Source organism: Phyllostomus discolor, chromosome 12 (genome assembly GCF_004126475.2).
Source record: "Phyllostomus discolor isolate MPI-MPIP mPhyDis1 chromosome 12, mPhyDis1.pri.v3, whole genome shotgun sequence".
Classification (NCBI taxonomy): domain Eukaryota; kingdom Metazoa; phylum Chordata; class Mammalia; order Chiroptera; family Phyllostomidae; genus Phyllostomus; species Phyllostomus discolor.
In genome coordinates this window covers 30990031-31003283 of record NC_040914.2, presented here as the reverse complement: position 1 = coordinate 31003283, position 13253 = coordinate 30990031, and the positions used below count along the sequence as shown (strand labels likewise).

The following is a 13253-nucleotide window of genomic DNA, read 5'->3' as shown; positions in this document are numbered from 1 at the left end:
CCAGCCCGACATCGACACACTGCCATCCGGAGAGGCAGTCTGCAGGACTAAGCAGTGAACTGACACAAGGGCAGGAGAAAGGTGTCTGGGGGTGGTGCCCTGACATGCCCTGTGGTGACCACAGAGCTCTCTCAGCCCAACTGCTCACCCTCGGTGGTGCCTGAACCCAGCGAAACCGCCCCACATGCCCCAAGCCTCGTGTGGCCGCGGTCACCTCTGGATGATGAACTCCCGCGCGCAGTCGCCCAGGTGGCCGTGCGCGATCCACTCGTCCACGATCTGCAGGTAGGGCCGCACGATCTCCACCCAGAGGGAGAAGAGCAGGGACCTTTCCGGGACACGTGCGTAGGCCGCTTTCAGGGCGTCCTGGTCTCGGCGAGAGATGAGGCCGACACGCTGCTGAGATACCTTCTAGAAAGTGACCAGGTTTCTGCTTTCTGAAATAAAGTAGGAAATTAAAAGGCCAAACCACGTGTTGTAAGACCCTTGTGAAGAGCTCACCCACTCACGAGATGAGCACAGGTCTGTAGCCCACACTCGGACGCCCGTGCGGGGCGGTTACCCAGGGACAACAGGGACACGGTTTTCCTGCCTGAGTGGAGCAGTGAGCGAGGTGTCCAGAAGCAATGAGGACACGGTTTCATCCTACTGCCCCGCCCAGTAGCAAAACACTACACAGCTGGAAGAAACGGACCTCCTTTACATGGAGCCGCAGGACCACAATGGGGAGAAACTCACAGTGCGCCAACCAACGGGGAAACACACCCAAAACACATGCCCAGACAAACCCGCAGCTTTCTCGATTCTAGTCTCTAGTGAGCGCTATTTTATTAAATTGTGATGAAAAAGGGTATAACATAAATATGCTCTCCATCGTTTTTAAGTGTACAGTTCAGTCGAGTTCAGTACATTCACACTGTTGTGAGAATAGATCCCCAGAACATTCTTATGCTTGAAATCGCAACTCTTGCCCTGGCTGGTGTGGCTCAGTGGACTGAGCGCTGGCCTGCAAACCAAAGGGTGGCCGGTTCAATTCCCAGTCAGGGCACATGCCTGGGTTGTAGGCCAGATCCCCAGTAAGGGGTGTGCGAGAATCAACCACACATTGATGTTTTCTCCCTCTCTTCCTCCCTCCCCCCTCTCTAAAAAAATAAATCAATAAAATCTTAAAAAAAAAGTCCCTGCAACTCTGTCCCCATAATGAACCTACCCTCTTCTCAGCCCCTAGTAAACTTGGTCCTACTTTTTCTTTCGATGACCACTCTCGAGGCTTCCCATCATAGACTTGCAGTTTTATTTCAGAAAGGGCTAATGCACCTCGCTTTGGAAGACAGCTGGGAACTTTTCACATCCTGCTGTCACGTTCTGTCCTTGCTGCATCGCATCCTTCTGCTCATCCTAGCAATTACAACTTAGAAGAGCCCTGGCTGGTGTGGCTCAGTGGGCTGAGTGCTGGCCTGTGAACTGAAGGGTCACTGTTCAATTCTCAGTCAGGGCACATGTCTGGGTTGTATGCCAGGTCCCCAGCAGGGGGCACTCGAGGGGCAACCACACTTTGATGTTTCTCTCACTTTTTCTCCCTCCCTTCCCCTCCCTCTAAAAATAAATAAAATCGGAAAACAAACTTAAAGCTTATTTCAAAACCCCGCACAAGTGTTAGACACGCCGGGACTTCAGCACTGTTTCTAGAAGGAGCTTCGGCCCACTGTTCTGCCAGCACAGGAGGGAGCCATGCCCTTGAGACCAGGCGAGGGGCCACGTACCGTTTGCTCAGAGGCCTCCCCCACGTTGTCATACTCGAGGATGGCCTTGTACAGGGTGTTAAGCAGGTGAGACGCCCGAACGACGTTCCGTGTGTCTGGAGGGACCTCGGCTATCCCGGTGCTAAAGATTCTGTGCAGAACCTTCAGCTGCCCCAGTCGGGGTGACAGCTTGTCCACCACGATGGCAAGAGTTACTGTGGTGTCTGCGAGGGTCAAGGGTCACACTCGTTAGCCAGGAAAACCGTGCAGTCAGATACCCCAGAAATGCTCACCCACGAGGGAAGGCAGAGCCGACAGGAGGGGGCTGCATTTTTGTCTCCTGTCTCCCAAGTTCATGTCCCTAAAGAAAGTACTTTCTCAGGGGGGAACAAACGAAATCCCAGAGAAACAACGTATAAAGAAGGTGACAGGGAAGGAAACACCAGTGATTCTTAGACAGAAAGACAGCCGACCTCATTTGTAACCGAAGAACGCAAATTAAAACTACTGGACAAAAGAAATAAATCCCAGAATACAGTGGGGCTGCTGTTTGGGGGGGAAGGGCAAAGGGACTGGCTACAGGGGGCGGCAAGAGCCGGCTCTGACTCCTGAGCGTGGAGGGGGCTGCGGGAATCAGTGCACAGGACCACACGTCACAGCACGACACACACACATCTTACTCCCCACTCCCCGAAGAAAAGTGAGTGCCCGCAGAGGGGTGACACCCGAGGAGGGTCTGCGGGCTCCCCAGTGTGTTGTGCCGGGGTAGGTCCCTGGTGTTGATGACAGACTGTAGCGACATGTGGGGTCACCCCCTGGGGGGTTCAGGGAAGTCCCGTGATGGGCACAGGGGACTGAGCACTGCTTTGAGCTGCAACCAGAGTGGAGGGGAAGACACTGGCACTGGGCTGCTGCTTCACACCCGTCCCATGGGTGAGGGCCACAGGGTTTGGTCAGGTGCTGTTTGCAAGGGTGGCAAGGTGCTCAGTGATTCCTGTCGAACAATGTGGCAAATTGCCCGCCATTGCCTCTGCCAGCACTTCCACACCGTTTTTTAATGAAAGATTTAATTTATTAAATTAACCAACTGAGCCACACCTGCAGTGGCAGTTTGGAGAGAAGGGAAGGGAGGAGGAGAAACATCAGTGTGTGGGTGCCTCTCATGCACCCCCTACTGGGGACCTGGCCTGCAATCCAGCCAGGTGCCCTGACTGGGAATTGAACCAATGGCCTCTGGTTTGCAGGCCGGCACCCACACCACTGAGTCACACCAGCCCGGGCAGCGGTGCTCTGAAGAACTTGCACTACAGCCAGCTCGTTGCCTGAGTACAACAAATGACACAGCAGTGGTTACCACTACGGTGCTAATGGCAACAGCAAAGGCTCAGAAGCACCTGAGTATCCACAAGGGGACTGGTCTGTGACACATCCATGCAGCAAGACACTGAGTTTGTGAAAAAGAATGACGAGGCTCTTCATATACTTATAAGGTAATGATCTTTAACATTTAAATGAAAATAGGATTTGAAGGGAGCAGTGAATAGACTTCCAGGACTGCACACATGAAAATGCACCCACTGCATTGTCTAAATTATTTCTGGCCCAGCTAGTGTGGCTCACTGGATTGAGTGCCGGCCTGCAAATCAAAAAGTCATCGGTTCGAGTCCCAGTGAGGGCACAAATTTGGGTTACATGACAGGACCCCGGTAAGAGGCACACTAGAGACAACCACACATTGATATTTCTTTCCTCTCCCTCCCTTCCCCTTTCTCTAAAAATAAATAAAATCTTTAAAAAAAATTTTATTTCCAGGAGGGTACACAAGCAACTACGACTTGGTTCCCTCTAGGGAGAGGAACTGGGTTGTTGCCTGAAGAACTGGAGTAGGAGAAAAAGTTTTCTTTATTTTTCCCTCACCTGAGAGCATGCTTATTGATTTTATAGAGAGGCGAAGGGAGGGAGGGAGACAGAGAGAGACACATCAATGTGAGACAGAAACATCAATCAGCTGCCTCCTGCATGCACCCTGACTAGAACTGAAATGTGACTGAACCAGAACCTAGGCACATGTCCTGACTGGGAATTGAACCTGCAACCCTTCGGCCTACGGGACAAGGCTTTTAACCAACTGAGCCACACCTGCAGTGGTAGAAAAATTTTCACCGTCTTTCGCTACTGTTTGGATTTTTAATGACATGTATGGCTTAAAATCCAAATTTAGAATAATTTTAGCCCTGGCCAGCGTGGCTCAGGTTGTTCAAGCACTGTACTGCGCACCAAAAGGTTGCAGGTTTGATTCCCAGTCAGGGCACATACCTAGGTTCTGTCCCCAGACCAAGCACACATGGAAGGCAACCAATTGATGTTTCTCTCTCTGTCCCCCTTTCTGTAGGGATCCCCTTCGTGTGGCATGGGAATGTAGCTCAGCACTCACGTGGAAAACCACTGGGGAGCGAGTGGCATGCAGGACCACGCCCATGGAGAGTCTTTCCCATGGGGAGTCAGGCCTGCAATGTACCCAGACTCCTATGAGACTTGCTTTTGCTAAAACTCCCTCACTCTGAATTGAAGAAGCAAGTGCTTACTGCAACTTCCTAAAATCTGAGCTAAACCTCCCAAGTATGGAGTGTGACCAGTTCAACCACTTTCCCCCTGATCTGCAACATCCTCTTTTGAGTAATTAATAGCATTCTTCCCTTTGTTATCTGTAAATGGGAGTCCCCTGCAGTGAACTTGTGCATAGTAAAGGAGGACTACCCTCCATGTCATGGACCCAGAAAACACAAAAAGCTTCTCCAGGCAGGGGCGTCTGGCCCTCTCTCTCAGAGAGTGGCCATGCTGTCCCTTTTTCTCCACAGGACTTCTGTTGTCCCCGTGTATTTGTTCACGAGCAGCCACAACACACACAGATCCTGCCGGCCAGGATCCGCCACACCTTTCTCTCTCTTTTAAAGCAATTACAAAATGTCCTTGGGTAATGACAAAAAATAATACAAATTTAAAAAATAAATATATTCATGACAGTTACTTCTTTGCCACGTAATTTTCGAACCTCCTATCAATGAATAACTTCAACGGCATTCCAAGTGTGAGTTGTGTGTCTTAGGAGTAAAAGCGAAGAACGTTTCAATACCGTTATTGATGATACACTTCTCAATTTCTGTAAGTTCTTCTTTGAAAGTGATGAAGTATTTGTACAGGGCCCACATGAACGCCTGGTAGGTTCGGAAGGGGGCCTCTGTGAGCTTCTTGGGGCCATTCCCGTTCCCCGGCAGCGAGCTCTCAGGGCCGTGGCCCATGACATCGTCGATGAACTCCTGGAGCCGGAACACCACCTGCCCGTAGGCCGCCATCTGCTCCAGCACCGACCGCAGACAGCTCTGCCGCCGGTCACGGGATGGAAACGAAACACAGGATTATTTCAAGCCAGTCTCTGCGAGTTTCAAATCCATATCCCCTCGCTGTAAAATAGCTCCTGTGTGACTGTTGTGAACAGTATGCTTAGATCCAAAAGGTACCATGAACATTAATATCTACAGAATATAGAATTGAGGCTTATGCTTTTTAAAATTTGATTGTAGTAACTTCATTTTTTCCTTGTATTTTCTTCAAGGCTTACACTTTTTAAAGATACATTTCAGATAAATGTACTATATGCAAAACATTTACAGCATACAGCTTTCCCAATATAGAATGACCAATAAAAAGGAGAAAACACAAATTAAAACTAAACATAACATTACAACAACACTAAAGAATTCTCTAAGCACTCTTAAGCTGCACAAGTTAATTTTGCCTTTTGGATCTTAAGATATATTTAGTAGCTTTAGTATTGAAAAATGTTCTAAAGTTATACACGCACAGTTTACACAAATCCCATTATTTAATGATCACTTACACAGTTAACTTACGTGGGTCAAATGGGTGACGGTAATGTCGTTCCTCACAGTTACCTTCCCATCTATCAACTGAAAGATAAAGAGCTTCTTGACTCCTGAGAGTAACCTGAAATGAAAACAGAAGTTTAAGTGTATTTTAAGTATAGAAGAATGCTCGCTACAGTAACGATTAAGAATTTGTAATGAAAGACTCAGACTTGGGCGGAGCAGAGAGGTCAGGTAACTAGAAAACAGAAGACATCACTCTTTTCATCGGGTTACCTTAACACTCAAAACATGTCAGTATCATCTCAGAGTGAAGTTCAAACAGCCTTGTCAAAGCATTTCCTCCCACAGGAGGTGGTCCGAACAGACCTTCCTGGTTTTCAGAACGTCAACATTAACCCTGGCTGGTGTGGCTCAGTGGACTGAGCACCAGCCTGGAAACCAAAGGGTCTTTGGTTCAATTCCCAGTCAGGGCACGTGCCTGGGTTGTGGGCCAGGTCCCCAGCAGGGAGTGTGTGAGAGGAAACCACACATTGATGTTTCTCTTCCTCCCTCTCTACAAATATATAGATGAAGTCTTTTATAAATATTATTTAAAAAAAAAAAGAAAAAGAATGTGAACATTATGTTTCTGGGTAGAGGGGGCCAGACATAGGAGATCTGAGTGACGGCTCTATGGGTCTCACTGCTCATTGTCCTTTTGTGGGAACACACTCTGATGTCCTAGCTTCCTGGTTCCCGGGGCTGGGCCCAGGCTGACTGCCATCGGGATGCTCTGCCTATTGCAAGCAGTAGGCAGCACATGAGAAGCCTTGCTTTGAACCTGGACATTAGCAAAGTGATGGTGTAATCCAGTTAGACATGTACACAGGGTCTGGCACAAATAACGCCCCTGTCTACTACAAAATCATAAGCATGTCATATTACTCCCAAGCGCACCCTAGGACATTTTAGGTGAAATGTTCAAATTAAAACTATAAACCAGTACACCCATATGATTACCCTACCAACCACACACAATAAAGCATGCCTTACTTCTGTCGGACCCTGTATATTAAGCTATTCAAAATGAAAGAGAAGTAAACGCCTCAAAATCTCAATCTCCACGGTGGAAAATCAAGTTTGGGCTTCCTGAGGCACCAGCAGAATTCGGGTGCCCACTGGGAACTGCTGGGGTTCACACCTAAAGGCCTGTTTGTAGGCTACATGGAAAAACCCCTGGATGCTTTTCCTTACACCACTAATCAAGTCATGTAGCCCCGGCTAGTGTGGCTCAGTAGACTGAGCACCCGACTGCAAAGCCAAGGGTCGCCGGTTCGATTTCCAATCAGGACACACACCTGTGTTGCAGTCCTGGTCCCCAGGACTGGGCGCACGAAAGGCAACCACACATGGATGCTTCTCTCCCTCCCTTCCCCTCTCTCTAGAAATAAAGTATTTTTTAAAAAATAAAGTCGTCCAGACTACTGATCAGGGGACAGGACGTACCACAGTGTTTCCCGGATAACCTGTGTCTCAGTCACAAAAACTCTGTCATCGGGAACGTACAACGGGTCGCTGCTGTACAAGTGTTGGTCCCTGTTCGAAAGAAAATATCAAGTGTCAGTGAAAAGGTTTCTCCTTTTGTGAAATTGCTTCTCCAAGAACACGTGCCATTGAGTGGTAATTTACCAGCACTCAGTAAGCCAGTCAGCATGCCTCAGGCTCTCAATGACCTGCCCTATTCATTTCTGCAGGTCAACTAAAATGCTCTCAGAGAGGCGCTTTGGAGTGATGGCGCTGGTGTGTTTATTGCTGGTTGAGGCAAACACTTCAACTATGTACCTTTTTCTTTCTGTCAAAATGGCAATAGTGTTTTTGCAGTAAGTGCACTGAAATGGAGAGCAAATAAACGGCCTTACACCAATCCATGACCTTTAAGAATCAAAGACAGCCAATAATTAAAATAAGGATTTCCTTTTAAAAATAAAAAATAATTGAAAACTTTTATATTAACATTGTTAAAAACACAGTAAGTTTACATTTCAGGCAAGTACTTGATTTACATCACATATCAAAGAAAATATTAACATTAAAGTCCCCCCCCACCCCCAAAGGACAGACCGATGAAACATAAACTCTTTATTTCACCAGCCAGGCTGATGCTGCAGTTTAATGTCTCCAACGGGCACAAGAACCGCACTGGGACTTCCTGCAGCCAGGGGAAGGAGCCAGGGGCAGGAGGGCCCAGTGCAGGCTGTCCGCAAGCAGGACAAGTAGCACACGTCTCTGGAGTCTGTTACTCAGGCACCACCCAAACTTCCTCTTCAGCCTGACAACGGATTTCTTTCTCAGTTTAATGGCAAGGAGATGCACGTAATTCTGTGGTGAGTGTGTCCTGGGTCTCCCTCCGGGTGGGCTGGGCTGGATATTTGTGAGTGGAGGCACTGCTCACGGTCAAGGTGAATTAAGCTCTGTATAGAAAATGAAGCCGCTTCGCCCCAGTCGCTGTGGCCAGTGAATTGAGTGCAGGCCTGTGAACCAAAGGACACATGCCTGGGTTGCAGGCCTGGTCCCTACTAGGGGGCGCATGAGAGGCAACCACATATTGATGTGTCTCTCCCTCTCTTTCTCCCTTTTTTACCTCTCTCTAAAAAAAAAAAAAGAAAAAAGAAAAATATGAAGCTGCTCCTATCTCTGTGAGTGGCATGTGAGCTGCTGCCTAGCATCCAGGAGCATCCAGACACCGCCAGTTCTTCGCGCACAGCTACAGGGGAAGCATAGAAGCCTTCGTGAACAATTTATTTTGTGGGGGAGCTTAGGACAGATGTCCGATGGATTTTTTTATTCCCCTGCTCACTAGCAAAAAACTGTGCATCACAGGCCTGGTCAGGTAGTTCAGTTAGTTAGAGCGTCATCCCAATACGCCAAGGTTGTGAGTCTGAGCCCCAGTCAAGGCACATACAAGAACCAACCAGTGAATGCGTCAGCAAGTGGAACAGCACATCAGTGGTTCTTTCTCTCTCTCCCTTCCTCTTTAAAATCAATAAATAAAAATAAAAATAAATTATGTATCTACACATACACTTAAGACCCATATATATGTTCATTTTCAGGAAAATTTTCTCGCCCAAGAGCACAGAATCCCTGAATCCAGCCAACCCCCGGGCTGAGACAGTCTAGCAACCGCATGGATCTGGCGCAGCGACACGTAGGAGGTTTCTGTGTTGTCACACAGAGGGAGAGGGCAGGGCAGGAGGGGTGGCCACTCGTGGGGTGCTTGCTTTTTGTCCACTGTTAGGTCCAGGCCCTGTGGGCACAACACTGTCAACGTAAGAAACGTCGAAATGTGAAAATGACAACAATTGCCGGGAAGCCAAGCTTCAATAGATGGAGAAAATGCTCCAGAAAATGGCAGCTTTGTACCTTATTTTATTTTATTTTGAAGATTTTATTCATTATTTTTAGAAAGAGGGAAAGGGAGGGAGAAAGAGAAGGAGAGAAACATCAATGTGTTGTTGACTGACGTGGCCCCCGCTGGGGACCAGGCCACAACCCAGGCATGTGCCCCGACTGGGAATTGAACCGGCAACCCCCTGGTTCACAGCCCGCACTCAATCCACTGAGCTACACCAGCCAGGGCTGTACTTTATTTTTACGTTAGAATCAAAACAGAAGATATAAGTAGGCTGCTTGAAATCCACTGGTGAGAGATTAGGGAGGGGGCGTAAGCGGACAGGCTGCGGTGGGGAGGAGAGGGGACCTCTGGCATTGGACAAAAAGTAAAATGATAGACATGTACTTCTTTTATACAGCTGGGGACAGGACAGTTGACAGTCAACAATTAGCATGATAACATCAATAATGAGGGGATTAACCCTGGGTGGTATATCTCAGTGGATTTAGCGCAGGCCTGGAAACCAAAGGTTGCAGGTTCGATTCCCAGTCAGGGCACATGCCTGGGTTGTGGGCCAAGTTCCCAGTGCAGGGATTCATGAGAGGTAACCATACATCGATGTTTCTCTCCCTCTCTTTCTCCTGCCCTTCCCCTCTGTCTAAAAATAAATAAAATCTTTATAAAAAATAACAAAGAGGGGATTTGTGGTCTCCCTGCCGCATGGTGCCTCTGCTTGTGAGAGGTCCGGAAAAAGGAGATTCCGTTGACATCCCAAAGGTGGCTCATCTCAGGTGCAGACACGGCAGACAGGCTTCGTTGGGTGAAGACTGACATCTTCTGGGGCAGAGTCCAGCCCAGGACGTGACCGCCTGTCGTGACCTACTTTTATTTACAAAGTCTTCATGTCTGACCATCCTGTGTGGTCAGTTTTGGTCTCCGAGTTTGCAAAGCTGCCACGCTGGCCTCTACTGAGCTGGTCAGGCACGTAGCCCCTGTCTGTCCCCATGTGGTGGGTGAGTGGATGGTCCCAGTCCACTGTGGTGAAAGGGGGTGACTGGGTGGGGACCCAGCAGCACAGGCCTGGGTGCGGCGCAGCTGGGGGCGGTGCTCAAGGAAGGGACCCAGGGAAGCAGCAGCGTTCAGCAGAGCGCACGTTCCATGAGAGAAGGGTGAGTGGTGCACCCTGGGCGCCCAACGAGGGGCCGAGCCCGGTTCCCAGTAGCAAAGGTGTCACTCTGCTGAGGGGCCAGGCCTGTGAGAAAGGAAAGTGGCCAGGGGCTGTGCGGCCCATCTGTGTGCTGGCCTGGAACACGGGTCTCTCAGAGGCAAGTTCCAGGGTCCTCACGGCCTGGAAGAAACACAGGGTCCCTGCAGAGAGGGGCTGCCACACTGGTGGACTGCGCAGAGTGAGCCCGGCAGGAGTCCCGTCCCACACCCGGTGCAAAGTCCTCGCCACCCCCAGAGCCCGGGTGCCGGAGCTCAGGACAACGACTGCAGACACGGTGTCACTGGGCTCACGCTTTCAGAACTTGCTGACAACGACGTCTCATTCTCGTCAGCTCCCCCAATTCCACAGCATGTCACTGGAAGCCACTGGGACATGTCTGCCACCACCCAAGGGCGGTCACCACTTCGGCCTCTGGTGGACACCAGTGGAGCAGAGGCCACTCAGGCCGGAGGCACCAGGCAGCAGTGCCCCATACAACGTGCGCCACACAGCCGTCAACCTCCACTCCCTGCACGTGGATGCCTTAGGGGGAGGTTCTGCTGGTGGCAGCTGGAGACAGGAGGGGAGGCGGGGTTTCCCCAGGCATCCTCACTGTGCCAGTTCCCACCTAGACCCAAACTGGATGCCTGTCAGGGACTCGGCTCCGGCAGGCCCCAGCCAAAGTTTCTTCTGTTAGCACATGAAATGAAACCCTGGGCTCTTACCAGACAGCAGCCAAATTGGAGTGCAAATGCAGGCTGTGAGGGAACCTCAAGGTGCGCGCTGTCCAGTACTGCCGGACCACGTGCTGCTCCAGCCAGCTGCGGGCATCCGGCTCCTCCGCTGGAGGAAAGTTCAAGTTGACGTGGTTACGTTATGTGCTAACAACAAAGTAGGATCACCTTTGTAACAGTATCTGAACTCATCACTCCATTCAAATATGCAATAGGAAAAGGCTCTTTAAAGTAACTGGTACCACCCTGACTGCCCTGGCTAGTAGAACTGAGTGCTGGCTTGTGAACCAGAGAGCTGCCAGTTCGATTCCCAGTCAGGGCAGATGCCTCGGTTGTGGACCAGGTCCCCAGTAGGGGGCACTTGAGAGGCAGCCACACACTGATGTTTCTCTCCCTTGTGTCCCCTATCTAAGGATAAATAAAATCTTTTTAAAAATCACAGCTGACAATATTCATTTAAAACCATATATTAAAGAGTGAGAAGTCCCAGCCCCCCAGCAGGCTCCCCAGCCCGGGGCCCCAGTGCCGGAGTGCCGGAAAGAAGAGACCCCACTGGATGTGGAGACAAGAGGGGTCCCGTCCATCCAGGCGAGATGGGACTCTGTTGGAAACCAAGGTGCCCACTTAAAGGGCCTGCACACAGACTCGCTTGCCAAGGTATGGAAGCAACCTGTGTGCCCACGGGTAGGTGACTGCATAAGGAAATGGTGTGTATGTGCAATGGAACATTACTCGGCCATAAAAGAGAATATATTCTTACCGTTTTTGACAAAATGCATGGGCCTTCAACTCATTATGCCAAACAGAGTAAGTCATATAAATACCATATGATTTCACTTATATGTGGAATCAAGAAAACAAAATAAATGAACAGAACAGAAATACACTCGTAGATACAGAGAACAGACTGCTGGTCACCAGACAGGAAGGGGGTTGGGGAGCTGGGGGAAAAAGGTGAAGGGATGAAGGAGAAATTGGTAGTTACATAATAGTCATGGGGATGTAAAGTACAGAACAGGGAATATAGCCAGTAACATTGTAATAACTGTGTATAATTTCAGACCTGTTCAAGATTTATCAGAGGGGTTAATTTGTAGGGTATTTATATGTGTAACCACTATGCTCTACACCTGAAAATAATATTGAATATCAACTGTAATTGAAAACCTGAGAAAAAAATTTAAAACTAGTTAACACAATTCAATAATGTAGTAAAAAATAAATAAATAAATAACAGAATAACCCTGGCTGATGTGGCTCAGTAGATTGAGTGCAGGTCTCAGAACCAAAGGGCCACCGGTTAGATTCCCAGTCAGGGCACATGCCTGGGTTGCTAGGCCAGGTCCCTGGTGGGGAGCATGTGAAAGGCAACCACATCTGGATGATTCTCTCCCTCTCTTTCTCCCTCCCTTCCCCCTCTCTAAAAATAAATAAATAATATCCTGAAAAAATAGTAGAGTAAAACAAAAAATTATAGGGTTATCTTCCAAACAAAGAATAGAATTTGATAAAGTTCAATATTTATTTAGGAATACAAACTCCTAGGAATGATACTGCATCAATTTCATAAAGGCCATGTGCCGAGAACCTGTACCCAAGCCCATCACACTCTGTGGAGGAATTTCAGGTGCAGACTTCTTAGGGTGAAACCCACCCACTTCACTGCCCTGGCTTCCTTTGCAGGCTAGGGGGCTGGCTGGAACACAGAGACTGCTGACACGCCTTGAAAAAGACGTAACATATAAAAACCAGGAGAAGGAGATAATACTGTCAATATTGGCAGAAGATGCTGATCTATACAAAAAAACCTAATGGAATAAACAAACTTTTATAATTGAAATGAGAGTTCAGCAAGAAAGTTGGATATAAGAACAATTTATAAGAAAATAGTGTTCTACGTGTGCAATAAAAACAAAAAAGACTCCACTCACAGCAAAACCTGTTAACACTGTACAAACCAGCAAACAGATACTTAAATCTTTATAAAGAAAATTTCTAAACTCCACTAAGACATAAAGACTTAAAAGAAATGTAGGTGTTTTGATAGGAATGATGTCAAATATTTCCTAAGCTAAACCCATAAATTCAACACAATCCCAATAAAAATTCCAGCTGGATTTTCAAAACAGAACCTATCATACTGCTTCTAAAATGTCTAGGGAAGACAGAGAGAGCTAAGGAAGTTTTGGAAAAGAGTAGAGGAGGTGAGGGGAAACTTGCCTTCTGTGTGCTGAGACCTACTTCCAAGCCACAAGAAGAGAAGCATTGGCTCCTTGGCAGCCCACATTAAGGAAAGAGGATGGGATGTCC

At 48.4% G+C, this 13253-nt stretch overlaps 1 protein-coding gene across 1 annotated transcript in view; it reads right to left on the bottom strand.

The window, feature by feature from the left end:
• LOC114489791 (gamma-tubulin complex component 5-like) overlaps positions 1-13253 on the bottom strand; it is a 31724-nt gene that overhangs the window by 1998 nt on the left and 16473 nt on the right. The window contains exons 7-12 of the mRNA XM_036013545.1: positions 10935-11052; positions 7115-7204; positions 5654-5747; positions 4876-5122; positions 1707-1966; positions 215-411 (exon numbers count right to left, since the gene is read on the bottom strand). Of these exons, the coding sequence (XP_035869438.1) occupies positions 215-411; positions 1707-1966; positions 4876-5122; positions 5654-5747; positions 7115-7204; positions 10935-11052 (1006 nt within the window). The remainder of the gene's footprint in view (positions 1-214; positions 412-1706; positions 1967-4875; positions 5123-5653; positions 5748-7114; positions 7205-10934; positions 11053-13253) is intronic.